General features: G+C 45.3%; 1 protein-coding gene across 1 annotated transcript; it reads right to left on the bottom strand.

Annotated features, from left to right (window-relative positions):
- Nucleotides 1-4,101: 4,101 nt before the first annotated feature.
- On the bottom strand, nucleotides 4,102-21,441 carry LOC132589563 (alpha-1-antiproteinase-like). The gene is made up of 8 exons (XM_060262328.1): nucleotides 21,279-21,441; nucleotides 20,068-20,207; nucleotides 19,679-19,779; nucleotides 17,741-18,387; nucleotides 15,418-15,688; nucleotides 14,033-14,150; nucleotides 5,988-6,188; nucleotides 4,102-4,143 (listed from the first exon to the last, which is right to left on the bottom strand). The coding sequence occupies exons 1-8, from the start codon at nucleotides 21,439-21,441 to the stop codon at nucleotides 4,102-4,104; spliced, it is 1,683 nt and encodes a 560-aa protein (XP_060118311.1).
- Nucleotides 21,442-22,846: the final 1,405 nt, after the last annotated feature.

Genomic DNA, 22,846 nt, shown 5'->3' on the forward strand with positions numbered 1-22,846 from the left:
GGACAGCTCTGAAAGTGCTTGTGATTGACTCAAGGTCACATCAGCAGGTGCATGTGGAGGAGTGGGGCCTGGGACCTGTCTACCTTTGGAACCACCTTTCCCCACTTGTGCCCCAGAGAGCACTGTTTTCAGGATCTCAAAATTTTCTAATGACCCCTGGGCCAAAGGAAGTCTGGCTGACTACCATCAGGGCCAGAGCTTTCTCTGTGGCAGCTCCCCATGAGGGCCGGCGGGTTGGGAACCTCCCTGGTGGGGGAATCCCTGCCCAGACCAGGGGCTTGGCAGCCCTACATCTCCTGCTTCCCACCGCAATGTCTTTCCTTGGCAGCTGCTAGTGAGGCCTCCAGGCTCTTTCTTCTGAAAAGGGAACTGTGGCTTCCATTGTTGCCTCTCCTGGGGCCACTATGCTTCTTTTGGGGTGGGGGGTGGGGGGTGGGGATGCAATCCCTCCTGAAATATTTTCCCTTTCCCTTTTAAAATCAATTTCCATTCCATTCATTATTGCACACATTTCTGTTTCATTTTGCTTTTCATCAAGTACAGTTGGAAGCCCATACAGTTAGATGTTAACTTTGTTCTGGTGGGTAGCCATGAAGCAGCATAATAGAGTTTGAGTCCAGTGGCATTTCTAAGAGCAACAAAATTTTATTCCAGGCATAAGCTTTTGGGGTACAGTGTGTTAACTTTGTAGTCAATCACCCAGTTGGAATGAAATATTCAGAGGCTGCACTCTTTGCCAAAAGATACTTCAAGCCAGATTTCAGGCCGAGAGCACCCCGCTTTCGAAGGCAGTGAAGTTTCCTCTTGCCCAGCAAGCATAAGGAGAAATGAATGGAAATGGCAGTGAGCCTTTTCTTCTTTGGGAAGATTCACAAGCAGTGGATGGCCATCTTTGTTTTGGGTTTTACAAAATGGACTGCAGTGTGGGGGGACCTAAACTTCCCCCATTTCGGCATCATACTTTGAGATACCCTGGTGGTCATGACATTTTTTTTCTCCAATAAATCCAAACCATCCTTCTCTGACCTGGCCTGACCTGGTCTGGCAGTGGGGAAAAGAGAGCTGATGAAAGATCCTTTGCAGCAGGAAGTAGCTCTCTTTTGTGCTGGGTCTGTCAGGAGAGGCAGAACTCTTGACTGAGATCTGGGGCTGATTTTATGATGTTTTTTATACTGAGTTAAGCATCTTAACTATAATAGTACCCTTGTTAATGTTCATGTGATTGAAATGTATCTTATGCCAATAAAGGTAACTGAACTGAACTGAGATCTGAACAGGGCAGTCATTGACCGTGTGCTGTCTTGGAGAGCTAAAGGAATCTTCAGGGTAAAGGTCACTGTGTAGAGATTTATAATTTCTTAAAGTTAAGGAGCCTGGCCTATATTTTAATATCTGATAGGGCATGTATAGAGACAGGGACAGAGAAACTGCACTTCACCTATTTCTTTTGGAATCCCTTGCTCACTCTGGTGCTATGCTAAAAGTATTCTAGTGAACATTAACTTTAGATGCTGGTAGTGGTTCTCTGTACCACATAAACCTCCACCATCTTGGGCACACTATTTTAAAAGAAGTGCTGGAGGAAGACAGGTGGAAGGCAAGTGGCTATTCCTTCAGTGGTGCTCAAGGCAGTAAAGTGTCCCTGTTGTGACCAGGTGCTGGACAGTGGGAGACTCCGAGGCAAGGTCTCAGAACGTAGAAGGGAAGCTGGGAGTCCTGACTCTCCCAGGGAGTAATGCCTACAAAAGGTTATATGGTGGTAATTGCAAGGGAAGGCGGGCTCCATCCTGCTGCTCTCACCTTGAGGCAAAAGGAGCTGGGTGGGGTGCTGGTACATTCTTCTCCAAGCCCACCTTTCCTTGCAAGGGGAGGTGGGCTTGGAGAAGAATGCACCCTGCCCCGCTGCTCTCACTTAGAAGGCTGATTAGGGGCTGTGGGCAAGCTGTGCCTGCATAGTGTGCTCTCTGAGACTGCCCTAAGAAGGGCAGTCTTGGAGCTCCTCCAAGAGTGCACTGTGCAGACACGGCTCACCCAGATCCCACCCATGCCGTGCTGCCGCTCCTGCCCTCTCCGCAGGCAGGAGTGCGGCGGTAGGGCAGGCAGGGGTGGTGGGGCATTGGGCAGGCACCAGCCTGAGGCCCCCAAGGCCCTAGCTCTGGCCCTGTGGATAAATGAGCATTTCCAACCACACGTTTAGCTATATGTGCAATGAATGTAAGATAAGAATTATTCAACACATATTAAAAAAATTAAGTATACACTGAACAGATCGTATGTGCAGTCACTATAACTTCAACACTACTGTCATATGTGCTCAGGAATTATATATACAGAAAAATTTCCGGCTTGATAGTTCAAAAACCACACCCATCACCACCCCAGTTTCAATGATAAGTTCTTGGGAATTGAAGAGTTATTCTTGAGACCATGCTGTGCTTGTTCAGTGCATAGCTATAAAGGGGTTGCTTAGATGGAGAAAACGTATGCCTTTTGGGACTATGGTCAGAGCTGATTTATTCAATTTACTTTGGGGAGGAGCTGAGATTTATTGATAGAGCCTCTGCTTGGCATGCAGAAGGTCCCTGGCTCAATCCCCGGCATCTCCAGTTAAAAAAGACCAGGCAGTAGGAGATGAGAAAGACCTCTGCCCGAGATAGGGTTGCCAATCCCCAGGTGGGGGCAGGGGATCCCCCGGTTTGGAGGCTCTCCCCCCACTTCAGGGTAGTCAGAAAGCGGGGGGAAGGGTGGGGAATGTCTGCTGGGAACTCTGTTATTCCCTATGGAGATTTATTCCCATAGAAAATAATGGAGAATTGATCCGCGGGTATCTGAGGCTCTGGGGGGGCTGTTTTTTGAGTTAGAGGCACCACATTTTCAGTACAGCATCTAGTGCGTCTCTCCAAAATATCCCCCAAGTTTCAAAAGGATTGGACCAGGGGGTCCAATTCTATGAGCTCCAAAATAAGGTGCCCCTATCCTTCATTATTTCCTATGGAAGGAAGGCATTGAAAAGGTGTGTCGTCCCTTTAAATGTGATGGCCAGAACTCCCCTTGGAGTTCAGTTATGCTTGTCACAGCCTTGATCTTGGCTCCACCCCTAATGTCTCCTGGCTCCACCCCCAAAGTCTCCTGTCTCCACACCCAAAGTCCCCAGATACTTCTTAAATTGGACTTGGCAACCCTAGCCCGAGACCGTGGAGAACTGCTGCCAGTTTGAGAAGACAACACTGACCATGATATGGACCAGTGGTCTGATCCAGAATAAGGCAGTTCAATATTGTATCATGACGTACAAATGAATCTGCAATATTATTTCCTGTGTGTGAAGTGGCAAACTGTGCTATGAAATCTCTGCCTTTGATAGTTGATCTGTGGTGGTATTTCTTTTGCACATGGGAATTATAAATGTGTTCTGCAGTTTTCAGGCAATGTAGGACATCACTCTTAAACTCTGTTTATGTCAAGGCCATCTCTGGCATTTGAGCCACAGAACATGAATTTCCAAATGAAGCTGCCTTTATGCTGATTGAGACCATTAGGCCTAGAGAGGGTCAGTATTGCTTATTGTAAGCGGCAGTCATGAGCAGACTGGGTAGAAAAGAAAAGTGGCCCTGAGAAAGGACTCCACCCCCCCAGCCCAGCTATGCCCCACCCAAAAAAGGAAGGAAGGAGGAGTCAGACAGCCCTGAAGCTCTGGTGGACTCAAATGTGGCCATCGGCACCTTCCATGGGCCAGGTGAGGCTTCTTCTGGCTGTGAACCAATTCCCCTAGGCCACGTACAGGGCTGGCCCTGCCACTAGGCAAGATAGGTGACTGCCTAGGGTACCAGACTTTGGGAGGCACTGAATTGGGGGCCCAAGCATGTGACTAGTGACATGACTGCACTCTGGGCCACATGTGAACTAAGGGTGATGGTGCTGGGACACTTCTTTGCAGCTCCGCTGTGGGGTTTCTTCTCAGCCACAACCAGCGCCACCATGGCCCTTGCGCACCTGTGTACCTTCCTTCCCCAGGCCACTGATTTTCCCCAGCACCTCTGCGGAACTCCAGCCTAGCCCAGCCCAACTGGCTCCTCCCTCACTGCCAGGCAACACCTTGGCTCAGGGAGCCCAGACCGGTAAGGCCTTCTCCTCCTCCTGAGCCTGCCAGGGGGGGGGGGGAGGAGGGGGGACTCAGCCTGGAGTGGAGGGGGCTGCCTGCTAGGATCTCCCCTGGGTCACGGGGCTCCTTCTTGGCTCTTTCAAGCCCCCTGGGTCGTGTGGGGGTGCTCTTGGGCATGCCCAGAGGCCACTTTCCCCTCCCTTTCTAACTCCTTTCATGGTGGAGGGGAGATGACCCCCAAAAGTTGTGAGACTGATTGGGATGATCCAGGAATGGTCAGATGGTGGTGGGGGGGGGGGAGAGTTAAGGCTCTGAGGTGCATCTTCAGGGCAGGGGAGAGGCATCATTTCCTCCCCAATTGTTGGGCATGAATGGCTGTTACTAGCTGGGCAGTGACTGGAAGAAAAGGTGATGAATGATAGGCTGGCCCACCTCCAGTGTCCTAGGGAGTAGTAGTTTCTGGAGGGGGACGAGGCTTGCTTTCACAGTGGGAGGGAAGAGCTGTACAGCCATATTTTCCTTACTGCCTCGAACAAAGAGTAAAACCCCTTGGTGTGCCAGCATTCTATTTCCAAGCATTCCTTCTCCCAAGGAGGTCTCCCATCCAAATACTTGCCAGAGTTGGCCCTGCTCAGCTTCTGAGATCTGGCAGGATCAGGCTTGCCTGGGCCATCCAGGTCAGGGAGCAATTTCAAGTTTTGTGCTTTTCATTTCCCCCACAATTCATCAGTTTTTGAAAACTGGTAATCAGTGCAGGGTGTGGGGGGGGGGAGAGAGAAGTTAGCCTTGCCTAGGGTACAGACAGTCTAGGACCAGCCCTGGCCACGTAAAGCCCTTTCACTGGTGGCCCCTTATGGCAGATGGTGACCCAAGGCTCAGGGACAATGTTCTGCCTGAAGTCATCAAGTGAGTCTGTGGTGATGTTAAGATTTGAACAGAGGACCCTCTAGCTCATAGCTCATTACCTTACTCACTAGACTGCATCAGGTGCTATACTGATAATGAAGTATTATTTAGACAAGAAATTCTGTATAGGAGAAAGAACAACCAGAGTGTTGTTTTTTCACAGACTCCAGATTATCACATCAGCTTTTTAATTTGCTCTGAAACAAATGCTTTGCATACATTAGGCCAGCACTAGGGCATTAAGTGAGCCTCTTGAGTTTGTCAGCTGGGTGATTCATGTTCATTAAAATTAAGGAAGAGTCCAGTAGCACCTTTAAGACCAATAAAGTTTTATTCAAGGTATAAGCTTTTGTGTATTACACACACACACACATAGTTCTTCAGATACAATGAAAAGGGAAAAAAGAATTCAAATATATAGGACTGGAAAAAAATGAATTAGCATATACCAGGGGTGGCCAACGATAGTTCTCCAGATGTTTTTTGCCTACAACTCCCATCATCCGCAGCCAGCATGGGTGATGGCTAGGGCTGATAGGAGTTGTAGGCAAAAAACATCTGGAGAGCTACCGTTGGCCACCCCTGGCATATACCATGACATTTTGAGACAAAGCAGGGACAACAAGCCAGTGCACAGGGCCAACAGCTGTATGGATCCAATTAAGGGGAAACAACATTTATGACAATAAATGTGTCAAAATAGGGGATATGCATGTAAGAGAATATTTTCTAATTGTGGGGAAAGTTAGCTTTATGATGCCCATCTGCCTCCCCTCAAACGTGAAGGTGACAATCACTATATGTTGTTCTGAATACCATACTAATATGTTGTTCTTACTGGTGTTATATCTGAAAAAAATCTATTTGTATATATTGCATTCTATTACAAATAGTATTCCATTATGTCATTCAAAAGAAAGAAAAGAGATAGAGATAGAGATGGGAACGCATAAAAATACATAGGATGTATAGAGCTTACAGAGGATATGAAGGGTTCATTAGGATTCATAACTCTCCCGAAGATCAAGGTGACACCAGTAGTGTCGTCTATAATTGAAAACAGGAAGGGCTTGTTGAACGTAAATACAGGGAGGAAAGAAGTTGGGGCCATTTCAATGAGAGTGGTGGCAGCAGTTTCAGTGCCATTCTCATGGATATTCAAATGAGCTTTATGGATAGCCTGCAAGGAAAGTAAAAGCAAAAATTAATTTGCCCCCCAAAAAGGGGGAGGAACAGTGAACAACTTTGTTTCTGTTCTAGTCTTCCAAAGCAAAATACATTATTTAATAACTTAAGAGATGTTAGCCATGTTGTTATTTCCTTTCCCTGTGATTTATTGTTCCTCCTGTTACAAGGGGTACTAGTGCAGATGTTACCTTCTGGCAGCATCTGCTCTATGTAAGGGTTTGCAGCCCCCTGCCTTCCCTCCTCTCCTACCTGTGCTAAATTTAGATCCATTGACCATTTTGTAGGGTGAAGTCAGCATTTTTTAAAATAGATTTGAATGTCTGGGACTCATGTTATGAGATTATAACTAACTGTGACTGAAGTCTTTCCAAAAGTGATTGAACCAAGAGACAAATAGAATGTATATGCAATAATTCACAAAACAGATGTCCAAATTTACTGTACAATCAGGCACTGGTTTTATTTGTTTACTTATCAACCTGTCCCGTCTACCTGTAGGGACCACAGTGGATGAGGAGACTGCTCACACCTGGCAGGGACATTTATAAGGACACAGGACTGTGGTTTATTCACCACAAATACTACTGCATTTTAAGGATAAGCTATATCCAATACCTTGCACTTTAGAGAGATTACATCTGAATAAGGCACAACAGCACTTTATCTGGTTTCATTTTTATAATATCTACCTCCAACTGCTAATTTTTATGAATGGAATTAGGATGGGATTTGACTGCTAAATTGATTGATTGATTATTTTTGGTTAATTAATTTGGATGGAATCACTAATTGATAGGCTATTTGATATAAAATATTGTATTTTTGGCAAATTAAGTAGAGGGTTTGATTCGACTGGAAGGGTTTTATAGTTAATGAGTCATAAGAAATTTGATTGAATTATTACTAGCTATTAATTAAAGGGGAGTTTGTGAGGGTTAGGGTTTTAATCTATTAATTAACTATTAGACCAGTTTAATTAGCAGATATAGATAAATTAAGTAGAAGATTGGGGTGGAAAGGTTTGGGAGGATTGGGGAATTAGTAAATTGCAGGGTGTTGAGCTGTGGTTTCACGACTGGTTTGAGGCTGTGGCGGAGACCAGAGGTGGATGACTGGCCTGGGAATTCCAGTACTCCTGGGGAGGGGAAGATATGATGGTGGGAGCAGACACTGTTATAAGGGAAGGAAACTTAGACATGGTGGCGCTCGGCCGCCTTCCAGTCTGTGTCCCATCCCAATGGTGGCAGGCAGTGGGGCCAGGTTAAAATACTTGCCTCCATCATTGGTGTTATGCAATGCCAGGTCCATAAATAATAAGACCTCAGTCCTTTGCGAGTTTTTGCTTGAACAGGATGCGGACCTGGCTTGTGTGACTGTGACCTGGGTGCAAGAGGGAGAGATGGTGGCTCTCTTCCAAATGGCTCCCCCAGGATACTCAGTCTTTCACCAATCACAAACTAGAAGGTGGGGGGGAGAGGTGGCACTATTCATTCAAGAGGTTTACTCCTTTCGGGCCCTCCTGGCCCCAGAGATCAATGGTATTGAATGTGCGAGTTTGGCGTGTGACGTTGGGGAGGGATTGGCGATATGTCTGGTGTACCGTCCGCCTAATGCACCGGCCAACGCCTTATCATCCCTGATGAAGGCTGTAGCAGCTGGGCATTGCAGTACCCAAGGCTTATGATCCTGAGTGACTTCAATGTCCATGTTGATGACACGAACTCCAGTCGAGTTATGGACCTAGTGTCATCCATGGTGACACTGGGGCTCTCCCAATTTGTTACAACACCCACTCACCAGGTGGGGCACATGTTTGATCTGGTCTTTGCAGTCGGGATTTTGGTGGACGATATTACTGCTGTGGCGGTGCCATGGTTGGACTAACACCGATAATTCTAGAAGAACTGGTGTGAAGACTCTTCTTATTGGCGTGACTATTATTATCAGCCTATTTGGACGGCTCTCTGCTACCACTCACTATCCGTCAATTACCGTTGAGGTGGTGCCATGGTTGGACCACCTCACCCTTAAGGCTTGAGTGGATGTTGCACCCCAAGCCCGTTTAGGCGGCGAGCCTGTTTTGGCTCACCCACAGAGCCTGATGGACCTGAGCGGTTCAAAATGGCTCTACGGGATCCCTGACCCCCTGCCGATTCTCTCGATGGCCTGGTGGAGTCGTGGCATGAGAGCCATTGATGAGATCACCCCTTGGTGCCCTCTGTGCCCTTGTGTTAGGGTGGTGCCGTGGTACACCCCGGAATTACGGCAACTGAAATGGGGGCTCAGACAGCTAGAGAGGTAATGGCGGCTGGCTCGAGACATCTTATAGAGAGTTTATGAGATCCTATGAGATGGCAGTCAAAGCTGCAAAGAAGATTTACTTTGCGACCGAGATTGTGTCTGCAAGTTCGCGCCCAGCACAATTATTCAGGACGATTCCGAATCTTACAATACTGCCGCAAGGCACATCAAACGCTAGGGAATTGGAGATTGGCTGTGAGGCTTTTGTGGAATTCTTTGCAGATAAGATCTTGTCGCTCCACCTTGACCTCCTGGCCACATTGGAAACAGTACATGAACTTGAGGCTCTGTGCCTGTCTTCTGAACCATCTCTGGACTGCTTCGACATGCTTAGCCTGGAGGAAGTTGACAGAATCCTCTCCACTCTACGCCCAACAACTTGTGACCTGGACCCATGCCCCTCCTGGCTAATTAAAGCTTGCCAGAGGGAACTTAGGTGTCCAATATGGGACATCATAAATACATCCCTCTCAGAAGGGCATTTTCCAACGCCACTTAAAGAGGCTGTGGTCCGCTCTCTATTGAAAAAGGTGAGAATGGATCCAGTCGAATTGGCTCATTATCGGCCGGTCTCAAATTTGCCCTTTTTGGGCAAAATTATTGAGAGGGCAGTAGCGTTACAGTTGCAGAGTTTTCTGGATGATGCTTCCGTGCTAGATCCCCACCAGTCTGGTTTTCATCCAGGCCATGGGACGGAGACAGTGCTGGTCGCCCTGGTGGATGACCTCCAGCGATATCTGGATCGAAGCAGCGTGACGGTGCTGATGTTGTTAGACCTATCGGCAGCGTTTGATATGGTTGACCATCAGTTACTGACCCGCTGCCTCGCTGACTTGGGGATTCAGGGGTTGCCTTTACAATGGCTTTCCTCCTTCCTTGACGGTCGGGGACAAAGGGTGATGATTGAGGGAGAACTGTCCCAGAGGCATCTACTTAATTGTGGGGTGCCACAGGGGACAGTCCTCTCCCCGATGTTGTTTAACATCTACATGTGTGCCCTTGCCCAGATTGTCCGGAGGTATGGGCTGAGTTGTCATCAATATGCCGATGACACCCTGCTCTATCTACTGATGGACGGCTGGCCTGGCTGTGTCCCAGAATTTGGACCTGGCATTACAGGCTGTGGCAGGATGGCTCAGGCTGAGCAGGCTGAAGTTGAATCTAGTGAAGACAGAGGTCCTTTGCCTGAGTCATGGCGGTCTGGGAGGAGAAATCCCCCTACCAGTTTTTGACGGGACGCCATTGTGCACAAGGTCAAGAGCCTGTGGGTGCTACTGGAGCCTTCTCTGTCAATGGAGGCTCAGACAGCAGCCACTGCCAAATCCGCCTTCTTTCATCTTAGGCGGGGGAGGCAGTTGGCTCCCTTCCTGGAGCGTGACGATCTGGCAAAAGTGATCCATGCAATGGTCAACTCGAGGTTGGACTACTGTAATGCCCTCTACATGGGGCTGCCCTTGTGCCGAACCCGGAAACTACAGCTGGTGTAGAACGCAGCAGCCAGGCTGCTATTAGGGCTCCCTAAGTGGGAGCACATACAGCCAAGGTTGCGGGAGCTGCACTGGCTGCCAATTGTATACCGGATTCGTTGCAAGGTGCTGGTCATTACCTTTAAAGCCCTATATGACCGAGGACCTGTCTACCTTAGGGACCGTCTCTCCCCATATGTACCCCAGAGTTTGCTGAGATCAGGTTCACAAAATCTACTGATAATCCCCGGGCTGAAGGAGGCCAAACTGAAAACTACAAGGGAAAGGGCCTTCTCAATCATGGCTCCGCATTGGTGGAATCAATTATCAGAGGAGGTGTGGGCCCTGCGGAGTCTTGCCCAGTTCCGCAGGGTCTGCAAGACTACCCTCTTTCAGCTGGCCTTTTCTTAATGCAGATTCAGCTGTACCGTCACTATGAAAAAAAAATCTGTATATGAGTAAGATTGGAAATTTTGAAAATGTAGCACCAAATACGATTGTATGAAATTGTTGGTTTTAATTAGATGGTTTTAATGAAATTTTAAGGAAATTGTATAATGTTGTAGATTATTGTTTTATTATCTAATCTTTGTATTTTATATTATGTTGTGATCCACCCTGGGTTATTGGGTTGCTGTTGTTTCTTTTTCCTTCTGATAATGTTTTGGCGGGGGGGAGGTTGGTTTGGCCTAATTTTTATTGTTAAAAGTTCAATTTTGAAGAGTTGGATTTGTTGGATTTCTTAGTTGGATTCTTCAGTTGGATTTGTTGCTGCTGCTGTTGCTTCCTGTCCTATTGTCCCGTTTCCCTTGTTCTGGTTCTTGGGGGGGGGGGGGTGTTGGTTTGACATTAGTTTTTTTGTTAAAAGTTAAGTTTTTAAGCGGTTTCTTAGTTGGATTTATTGCTGCTATTGTTGCTTCCTGTCCTGTTGTCCCTTTTTCCTTGTTCTGGTTCTTGGGGGAAAGGGGGTGTTGGTTTGGTCTAATTTTTTTTGTTAAAAGTTCAGTTTTTTGCTGTTTCAAGTGTTGAGTGAAGTTTTGGGTTCTTTAAACTCCCTCTGGTTGATGTGAGGGAGTTGGTGGGTGGGCTGTGTGGGGTGGGTGGGTTAGCCTAGTTCCCTTTCCTGTTTTTATAGTTTTTTGGCATCTGAGGGTGTTTTTGGATTGACTAGGGCCAGTAAATAGGCTGCCTCACTAGTAAGGGTGTTTTTAGGTATTGTGTATCTTCAAATTTTAAAAACGTTAATCCAGTTTAGGACTTTAATAATAATAATAATAATAATAATAATAATAATAATAATAATAATAATAATAATAAATTTTTATTTATACCCCGCCCTCCCCGCCGAAGCAGGCTCAGGGCGGCTTACAGGACATGGTGGGTCACACCATGATATAACAATAAATACAACAATAACCATTAAAATACAATTTCTTAAAAACAGCGATTAGATTAAAATTTAAATTACAGTATAACTTAATGGTGCTACATTCTTAATGTACATGTAAACATAGAAGGCATTACAGTAGTCTAATCTCGAGGTGACCGTTGCATGGATCACTGTTGCCAGGTCACCGCGCTCCAGGAAGGGAGCCAACTCCTTCGCCCGTCTAAGATGAAAGAAGGCGGACTTAGCAGTGGCTGCTATCTGGGCCTCCATTGTCAGGGAAGACTCCAGTAGCACTCCCAGGCTCCTGACCCTTCGCACCGGTACTAGTGGCGCACCGTCAAAAACCGGCAAGGGGATTTCCCCACCCGGACCGCTGCGACCCAGGCAGAGGACCTCTGTCTTCGCTGGATTTAACTTTAGCCCACTCAGCCTAAGCCAACCCACCACATCTTGCAACGCCTGGTCCAAATTTACAGGGACATTGTCAGGCTGGCCATCCATCAATAGATAGAGCTGGGTGTCATCAGCGTACTTCAAAAAGGCAGCATGACTAGGCCAGATCAGGCTCCCTTTTAAAGAGACTAGGGTTGCGGTGCATCTTGCTTTCAGCCACCGAAAGCCAATGCATCTTTTGATTTCCATAGGATAAACCACAGCTTGTCTCTAGTCATAGGGGACACCTGTTTTCTAGTTTGCAAGGATATCTAGTTTGTCCCAAGATCTAGTTAGGAGAAGTTTAACTAAGAGCATATAACAAGGATTGCCTTCATCTCAAGGTAGCCTTTTAAAAACTGTAGCCAGGTAGAGGCAGGATCACCTAGTTTTCTAAACCTTACCAGATTACTACCCTCCCACCCAAAAAAGGATGGGTTAGGGGTCAAAAAAACAAACAAACCAGTTTTGGTGGGAGGGGTTTTTTTAAATTCAATTTTATTAAATCTTTTAACCTATATAAACCCCTTGCTCTCCAGTTATCAAAAGCTAAGGGAGCTCTTTGGGAGGGTTTTTAAAAAGAAGTCAGGCCACTTGTTGGTTCAGGGTACAGTGCAGTGAGTTAAGTTTGCAAAAAACTCCAATCTCAGTTCAGGTTGTGAAACTGGCCAAGGGTGACATCAAGTGCTCCAACATGACACAGGTGGAGTTCCAGTGTGTGCTGATGTCACCAAACAGGTGGTGATCTGGCATGCGTGTTAGTGTCTGTTTCTCACGCAGCAGATAAGTGTCCTTATTGCTGTGCAAGAAGTGACCCATGATGTGCCAACACTTCTGGAGCAGAAGTTAGTACTCATGGGTCATATGAGTGATCATAGTTGGTTGTCTGGCCCAATGCATCCCTTACCATGAGGTAGAGAAGGTGGGCCAAGCAAGGAAGGCATTTTAGGCCCTGATGCTGGACAGCTGCCTTGATGTTGGAGCCACCATCCATCACCATGAAGCCCGGGTGAACATCCCTGCCTAACCAGTCCTCTAACTGCTGAGAGAGATGGCTCTGAGATTGTCCACTGTTTGCAGTGCATTGACAGCTTTGGCATGCAGCAAAGTCCAGCTCTGGCCCTGCCTACCGTTAGTGCCACCCCCACCCTTAAGCTCACTGTGTTGCTACCAATGCACAGTCAGGGAGAGATACCCTTCAAAAGCAAGAGATCCAAGATGAAGTGACCAGTCCCCCCCCACCGGCAGCACGGGACAAATGCTCCTTCACAACAGAGCTGGTCGCCCTGAAAACAGATGGCACGATGGTCATGCAAATGGTTGTTCAAGCAGAAACCTTGTACCAGGGTGCCAGGTACTCGAGCAACCCAGGATTCTTGGTCACAGAGGAATATACGGTAGTCCAAATTTTTTGGCCCCATATATTTCTGAATCCAAATAATTCTGATTTTTTTTTTTGCACACCCCTACTGACTATCTGCCCCCAAATTGTGTACAAGGTTTCCTAGGCATGGATTTTGGCTATAGTGTGTGGGGGGGTGGGGGTAGATGTTAACCAGAGTCCTGGTTGATGGCAACTGTGGTATTCTCAGCCCTCTGATTCCATTTGGCATGCTGTAAAAACTACAGCTCAGTCTCAATAACCCTAGCAGGAGGAGCCACGATTGCAGAGCATTTGCTTTGAACACAGGGAATTCCAGGTTCATTCCCTGGCACTTTCTCTTCATTTCTGAGCATTTGGCGGGAATGTCTGTAATAATGTGGAGGTCTTTGTCTACTACTAGCCCATACACACATATACAGCACTCCCAAATAATTATTTTCAAGCATAATATTTGTAATATTTCTTAGAAGAAAAAAAAATCCACCCAGATATCCACACATGGAGAACAAGCAGGTACTGACCTGCTGATGTTAAGCAGAGCAAGGGTGGAATTCTAGCAGGAGCAATTTTGCGTATTAGGCCATACCCGCCCCCCTGCCCCTACAATGTAGCCAATCCTTCAAGAGCTTACAAAAAAGAGCCTTTACTGTAAGCTCTTGGAGGATTGGTTACATCGGGGGGTGGTAATATGTGTGTGGCCTAATATGCAAAGGAGCTCCTGCTAGAACCCCACCCCTGAATCAGAGCCTTCTGCAACATCCCCAAAAGAGGTGCATCCCACTAGCCACATGGAAATTTTATTTCCACTATTTTGTCCCATGTGGAAAGTAACCATCTTGCATAATGAATTTTAGGAAGTTTACCTTAGATATTTTCAGCTGAGCTTTCCTGGAAATTCCAGATTGGTCTGAGAATACATCACTTCTATCTGAACTTTTAACTGTAGACTGTGAAAGTTGTGGAATGTGTATATCCAAACATCTGTTCAAAGAAGAACACATAATGCAAGGAACACTGTATTGAACTTTTGACTTAAGAGAAAACAAATAGCTTGGATTTAAAAACAAACAAGCACACGTCCAAATGACCATTATAACAATGGTATAAAACTTTATTTTGTACTCAAAAAGCTAGCTGAAGTGATGCATTCGAATAGGATTGTGAGTAAATGTAGGGTGATTCCACACTCACCTTGGTCCGGGGCAGGCTTCCGTTTCTGCACGGAGCAAGCTGGCAATTTCGCACCAGTTGCTCCGCACCGCCATTTTGCGTGGGGCAAATCTGCTGCAGTGTAAACCTGTTTTTTCACTATTTACACTGCAGCAGGGCAAATTGCGGGTTTGCCCCACACAAAATGGCGGTGTGGAGCAGCTGGTGCAGAAATGCCAGCTTGCTCCACACGGAAATGGAAGCCTGCCCCGGACCAAGGTGAGTGCAGAATCAGCCGTAGTGTAATGTTCTGACTGTGAGCAAGAAGTGTTAGAATATGCCATGTCTGGTGTACAAAGAAAGAGAAGAAGTTCTTGCAGGGAGCAGCATGTGGAAAGCTTGTCAGGTAGAAATCTGGAACCTCTACTTTTGCTCCATGCTATAAATGTCATTTCCTTATGTGTCTGCCTGGAATTCCAGTCTCAAGCTATAGCTGCCAATTTCTGAGAAGGCATAGGCTGATTCCCCACTAGCCTTGTCCTGGCCTCGTGCTCCTTTTTCCCGTGGAGCTTCTGCCCAATTTTGCACATGCTGCCACGGAGGTGCAACTTGCCCTACCTCCTTCCCCTGTCCTGTCTATGGCTTCAAAATCTGATTTTCAGAGAATCCTACAGCCACGGATGGAACTTGGGAAAGAGGAAGGGCAAATTGCAGCCCTATGACAGTTTGTGCAAAATCAAACAGAATCACTGTGGGAAAAAGGAACGTGAGACCAGGACAAGGCTAGTGGGGAATCGGCCATAGACTCTTCTCCCAATTAGCCTCTCTCTGTGTCACTGGACCACTTGGTTCAGCACTTGAACCTGCAGTATTGTCCAGTTGCATAGAGAACCACAAACATCTATGAACCATTCCGCTATGGATCACTGATCTATATAACTAGCATCTTCCAGAACTCCTCCACTATTTGAATCGCTCAGAATAAGAATTCTCTCACATCTGTTGGGGTGACAGATGGTCACGAATTAAATGTTGACAGGTTAGCAGGGACTGGAACTATTCTCAGCCTGGGTACCATATTCTATTACACTTAGCTTACTTTGGTTCCAGTGAATTATTCCATCTTTGAAAAAGCTTTTCCCCAATGGCCTCTTCCACCAGCTTCATTTTCCCATGATCAGGTAGAATGAAGAATGCAGAAGTGTTGCTTTTGTAAGGCATCTGTACCACCTCACAGGACAGTTCCTTGTCAAAATAAGTGTTGTAACACCTGGCTTTATGCATCATTTCAGCCTTTACTGTTGTGCCATTAGACAAAAAGAAGTCCTCTTCTTGAGTAGGCCGGTAATAGAATGGATTCTTTGTGTAGGCTTATGAAGAGGAAGAGAAAGATGGGGTTATGCCAGGAGGTATGTTCATACAGGAGCTTAAAAAGACTTCTGCACAAATTCTGAATAAAATATGATACCTGGATTAGATTGTGACCTTTCTGAAGTATTAACAGTTTGGGGTTGGGTAAGGGCCCCGAGGGGATCCCGGAACTGTTATACTTCCACTATTCATTATGGGGGACTGTGGGGAGGCTGGAGTGGCTGTTTTTCAACCAAATGACTCCTAATTGTCAGGAGCCAAGAGCAGCAAGTGAATTGGACCAAGGGGACCAGTTCTACAGCTGCCCTCCAGCCATCCTACTTGTCTCTATTGTTTCCTGTATTGGGGGAGAACTCAAAGAAACCAATAGCCAAACCACTAATCAAAAAAGCAACCACTAATCATAATAGCCTCTGAATGCAAACAGAACCAACAAGCCCAACAGAGCCAAAAAAGCAACCACTAATCATAATAGCTTCTGAATGCAAACAGAACCAACAAGCCCAACAGAGCCAACATCAAACCAGAGAATCTGATGTAAGCCAACATTTTTTTTTAAAAACAAAAACTTCACCTACACTAAACTGTTAATAAAACCAACTCAGAAATTACGTTCAATTTATCTTTACCTTCCTTATGAATTGCTATTATCCATGCCTCCTTCCATGAAGCTGGCATCCTACCTGTTGCTAGCAAATCATTACAAATTTTCAGCAATATGGATTGGAAATATCTTGGTTTAGGTACCAACAACTTCATTCTATGTCTATAGCTAATAACTTAAAATCAAAATTAGGTAGATTATGAATGTCTTTTGAAAAGGTAATAAAAGATGGTTTTTCCAATTATAAAGGAGTTTTCTGTTTACCAACTCTTGAATAAAAAGAATTGGTCATTGATTACTACTCAACAGAAGGCTTGGCATAAAGACTGCAATATTACCCTAGATGAGGAACATTGGGAAAGTATCTGGGCTAATTCTTTATATAAATCTAAATATATCATTATTAGGTTACAAAACTATAAATTATTTTCAAGATGGTATCTTACACCAAAGAAGCTCTTTCATAGGAATTCTTTGTCAAATCCATTTTGTTGGAAGCAGTGTGGGTCCCTCGGCTCATTTATTCATTGCTGGTGGGAATGCCCACTAGTAAAGGAATTTTGGCTTAGCATCTTAAAGGTTACAAATGATATTATTGGGGGGCACTGTTCCTAACACAGCTGAGTTTTATTAAATTTTGGGGGCAATATGAAAATGACTAAATTGAATAGGAATCAGCTGTGATATTATTAGAGGTAAAAACAGTGTTAGCACAAAGGTGGAAGAAAAAAACTGCCTACGGTTCGCAGTTGGTTTAATAAGGTATGGGATTTATTAATATCTGATAAATTGGCAATACAGTTATTGATAGCTGATAATCCTTTATATAAAGCATATTTTGCGGAGAAATGGTCCCCTTTTAAAATTATGTTGTTTCTCATAATACTATTGACTGCAGATTGCCAAAGAAATATGCAAATGTCATTATTTATGTCTGTACTACTTATTTTTGACTATAATATCTATGACACATCTGTATTTATTTACTGATGTTTCTTTTTTTGTTTTATTTGGCTTGCTCTTATTGTTCTTATTATTTTTAATGTTTTGCTTTGCAATTTTAAAATAAAAATTTGAAATAAAAAAAGAAATTTTGTTCAGAACCTGCTGGAATAATTAAATTAAAAACAAAACAGTAAGAGCCTACAATTCCATAGAACTGCTGTTCCCAAAATACAGCACAGAAAGATGATTAGAACTGCCATAGAAAAACAGCAATAAAAAGAGAAGCAAAGCATTGCAAAGTGGATAAACATTTAAAATAACAATTTTGATCCCCCCCCCCCAAAAAAAGCACAAATCCTTTAACATTCAATCAAATATCTGCTGCAAAGGACAGTGTTTGGAATAGAGACATCTAATGCTGACCAAAGAAAAGAATGGTGAGATATAAAAGAAATCAAGAAAGTAATAAATGTACGTGAAAACAAAATCTGTCTTGACTTACCTTTAAGGAAAGTATGATTTATGTAAGCCACCACAAAATCAGGATCAAGATCCTTGATGAGGTCAACTAACTTGCCATAGGCATCATCTGTGGTGTTCATTGGGTCCTCAGTTTCTACATATCTCTTAGAACAAACAGAAAAATTTTGATAGAGATTTTCAGCATCATCCAAGAAGTTCTGAAGCTCTTGTACTTTGCTGTCTGTAAAAATGACATTCCCAATGTTCATCTGGAGCTTAACCTCAATGCGGTTTAACATATGAAGGAGAATGCAAACACCTTCCTTTTTCTTCTGCTCACTGAGCTCTGTGGAATCAAACCCAAGTTCTGAAAAATGGAGACTTGGAGTGGCTGATTGTGTCAGGGATGGGAAGAGATAGGCAATTAAAGTACTCACAGGAGCGATGATAAGATTACTGCTGGTGACCATTAAAGCAAGATGTTGGTAGTTAAAAGCATCATCATCATTGTCCTGGGCTAATTCCCAACTGGTCAAAGTTTTGCTTCCACCGTCATCTTCATCAGGAGAGTGGTGAGAGTGGTGGTCAGGGTATTCCTGGATCTCAGGAACAATATGGCAATGGGCCAATGCACAGAGTCCAGCAAGCAGCAAAGACTGGTATAAAGTGGACATTTTGGGGGTTGATCTGTAAAGGAAGAATCATGTTCTTGATGCATAATTTGGTAACATAACAAAGATATAGCTGTTCATGCACATGAAGTACAAGTTTTATTCCGTGCATGATTTCCTTGGAGATGTTTCATCTGGAAGCCCCTTTGGATTGTATGTATTGATTTCTGGTGGGCTCCATTCAATGGATGACCCTAAGAGATACTAGGGTCCTTTTGGTCTCTGCATACCCCTCTATCCCCCCCAACTCCATTTTTTACTTTTAGCTAACCCTAATGTCATATACCCAAGCAATGGAATCTTGGCCTAAAATTATTTATTTTTAAAAATAACATTTATAACCCAAGTCTTTCCTGTCTACACTTTCATATAGAGGATTTGGAGAAATGGGATCAAAAAGCTCCCATGAACCAGCAAAAGTCAAATTTACTCAATGATGTCATTCAGATATGAGCAATCGTTCAGACTTCTTTGAAGAAGATATTGGATTTATATCCTGCCCTCCTCTGAAGAGTCTCAGAGCCGCTCACAATCTCCTTTACCTTCCTCCCCCACAAAAGACACCCTGTGAGGTGGGTGGGGCTGGAGAGGGCTCTCACAGCAGCTGCCCTTTCAAGGACAACCTCTGCCAGAGCTATGGCTGACCCAAGGCCATTCTAGCAGGTGCAAGTGGAGGAGTGGGGAATCAAACCCGGTTCTCCCAGATAAGAGTCCACACACTTAACCACTATACCATACTGGCTCTCCAGTTTTTGATGTCAGAATCCAAAAACTGTTCAGATGTAGATTATATTAAACATTTGTGTTTCTGAATATATATGTCTCTGCATTGTAAAAAATTGATTCAAAAAGAACAAATATTTATTAAGATATGAGTGTTTTTGTGGAAACAAACTGTCTTAGTTTTCCTAATACCTTCTAAGAACCACAACACGAATGTGATATTCAAGGCCTGTGTGCATGTTCCATCTCAACATGAATAAAAACTCCGGGCAACAGACAAATCATGTTTCCTTGGGACTTGTTGCCCATAAGAAGCTATATGATGCACTCACATTCAGATGGAAACAGAAAAAAGAATATTTTTTCTGAAATCAAGTGACCAATAACTCTGAAACACTGCTTTGGGACCCATGACAAGTTGCATACACATAGTTTCTGCTGCAGAGTGTTCTAAAATTCTGTGTGTGTTTGTGTGGGCCCACTGAAAACCATTATTAGTGCAGAAAAGGAAATTTTCACTAAAGCAGAGACTATCTAGGGGGAAGCAGGCATGATTATGTGTCTTTTATGGTCAGGTGACTCACCTAGACTCAATTGTGCTCCTTAAAGCTCCCTTTATTGCCAAGAATTGGGTCTGCACAGATACCGACACAAGTATGCTTTCTTTCACCTGCCTGCCTTTCCCCTACAGAACCACAAGGTGATGCCTCAGCCATACAGCAGTTCCACCAAGCTTCCTTACCTCTGCTTGCCTTAGCTTGTCCAAAACCTGAGTTTCTTCTCTAGGTTCCTCTTTCTCCCTTCTCTGTGCCTTCTCAGCCTTTCCCAGCTAGTTTGCCTTTGTTCCCCCCTTGACTTTCTTGACATCTCCCCTTTTAGCCCTGGGGCTCTACTGGTGCTGGTGAAGTCGAGCACTGCTCCTCTCTCCTCAGAGCCCTGCTCATCTCTTATCCTATTCCTGGCCTTGTCTCACTTTCTCCTTGGCCTCTGCTGCCACCTCCATGCCACAGGCACACAGGACTTGCTCCTTGTACCCCATCTTATCCCTTTCCACAGGGATGAGTTCTGAAAGGAAGATCAACCTCTCATCAACAATCCACACAAATTTGCCTTCTATAATAAATAAAAACATTTAACATGAAAATCCATAACCTTAACAGCATCCTGAAAACAGCTCCGTTTCTGCGTGGGCACTCCTTTCCAGAACAATCAAGAAAAAGGACTCACATCTGTATTAACACAGCTGAAATAAATTATTTATACCCTACTTGTCCATAGAAACGTCTACAAGGAGACTTACCGTAATCAGAATTCTGTCTGAAATGATGATGACTTTCTGCACAGAATAACTACTGTCATACTCCCTTGATTTTCTTCAGCCTGTTGGGTGCAACTTGGGGGAGGAGCTCTGAATATAACATCATGAAATCAACAACCAATCGGTTAATGACATGTTTCCCCTGTGTAAACAGGTTGGCCTAAACAGGGTGGAGAAACCATGCATGGTGAATATAACTTTTTCAAAACTAATAATAATAATAATAATAATAATAATAATAATAATAATAATAATAATAATAATAATAATAATAATAATAATAATAATAATAATAATATTAATATTTTATTTATATCCCACCCTCCCCGCCGAAGCAGGCTCATTTAACCATTTAACAATAGATGTTCACAAAAGATGGCCAAAACTGCACCTGTAAAGATGTACATTCTGTGTGGACAAGGCAGACTTAGAAGTATATCAGCTCTCTCTAAATGATCAGTATTTGCTCAAAAAGAGAGAGGAAATCTTTATCCTTCTTTTCTAGCTGCTAGGAGAAAAGTGCTAGTAGTCTCCTACTCAATTATATTGCAAGGGGTATGACAAGAACTCCTCCCTTATTCCAGTGTCTGGACCTCTGCTTCTTCCACTCTTTATTCCAGTGTCTGGACCTCTGTATTTATTTTTATTATTCTTCCACTCTTTATTCCAGTGTCTGGACCTCTGTATTTATTTTTATCTGTGATGCTTGGTGTAATCTATTTAACATGATCCTTAAAACTGGAAAGCTCTTCTGAACTTGAAAACTAGATCTCAAGGATCCCCAAAACTCTGTCTGCCACCACCACAACTAACAGCACAATCCTAAGGGGGGGAGGAGGCTGAAATTTCTCTGGAAGTGTACTTACTGCTACACTGGCAGTAGGGAGACTTATGCTGGCATATCCTTCTCTGCGCCAGCGGAAATGGGATGTGCGCCATGCTCTGGCTGCTGCAGCATGCGGCCGCTGGCTGATGGTGGAGCGCTGCCCCGCTGCACTTGGGGTGCAGCAGAGGCGCAGGGCAGCACATTGACGCAGGAGGGGGCCGACCAAGGGGTGTGGCCACTGCTGGTTGGGTTTCAGAGACCTTTCAGTGCGGGAACGCCCCCCCTGCCAGGCGCAAACCTGCGCTTTGGAAAATGTTGGCGTGTCCCATAGACACTAGTGGAAACGCAAAGCAAACACCGATGGGGCAGGCATAGCAGTGCACAAACCCCTTTAGGAGCCATGTTATAGCTCCACCAATCCCTTGCCACTCTAGGCTGGCCAAGGCCCCCCTCCCACACCCAATCAGTGCCCCCCCTTCCTACAAAGGTTCCTGCCCCACACAACTCCCCAGGGAGGTCATGGTGCACAGTGCGGCACTCTGCTCCGGCGGGCCATGCCGTGCGGACTTAGCGCGAGGAGGGGTGCACTTGGTGGAGGGAACATCACAGAGAAGGATGTTAGTAAAGGTTGAACAGCTGGACTTGCAGGGAGGTGAGCAAAGTTTGGACTGCCTGCTTAACCCCCTTTGATTCCCAGTCCTAACAGGTCTTGCTTCCAGAGCCCCCTGCATGGATGGCTAAGTCTGACTGGGAGTCCCTGCAGCCCCCAGTCCCCAAGACCGGCCAGCATGGTTGTGGCTTCAACCGGGGTACTGGCCACCAGACCAGTGCATGTGGAGGTGTGCCCTGGCCATCCATGCTGCTGTCGGCGCCTCCACCCTATGGCTCGGTCATTCCCATGCCGGGACAAAAGGGGTGCATCACGTGTCCCAGCTTTCCACAGCCCAGCCAGCGACTCGCCATCTAAGGGAGGTCCTGCCGCTCATACTGGCCCCCACTGCGGCTGCTGTTCTTGCAGGCTAGCATGCAAGTCAGTTGGCCCGTCATGCAGGACACCTGGAATTGTGTGGGATGGCCCCACCAGGGGCAACCGGGGAGCTGCCCAGATCCCCATAGGTTCGCCCAGATGAGGATTCCTATGCCTGCAGGCTTCTCCCACCTCCTTCCTGGAACTGGAAGTGATGGGGTGCGAAACCTTCTACTGTGCACGCTTCAAAGGTGTAGATGGCATCGGTAGGGTCCAGCCTCGGTGCATTCCTCTAATCACATCAAGGGGCAGGGGTGGGCAGCAGCAGCAGGGGGAGGCAGGCAGGCAAACTAGGTGGTTGTCATGGACACCGGGGGGAGCCCAATTCAGTGCACCCTCCTCCCAGCGCCCTAGGCAACCACCTAGTTTGCCTAGTGGGCGAGCCAGCCCTGCTTGTAATGGCAATAATAAATATACAAAACTTCAATGTGACTCTTGAAGTCTTAGAAAACTCTGAAAGTCCAGTGTAGCAAAGCAGCTGGGGTGGCAGCCTAGTTCTCCAAGACATTTCCAGAACTCTTAGTTAGCAAACTGAATGCTAACACTCATATAATCCACTGAAGTCATATTTCAAAATCACT

This window comes from Heteronotia binoei, chromosome 21, assembly GCF_032191835.1.
Source record: "Heteronotia binoei isolate CCM8104 ecotype False Entrance Well chromosome 21, APGP_CSIRO_Hbin_v1, whole genome shotgun sequence".
NCBI lineage: Eukaryota > Metazoa > Chordata > Lepidosauria > Squamata > Gekkonidae > Heteronotia > Heteronotia binoei.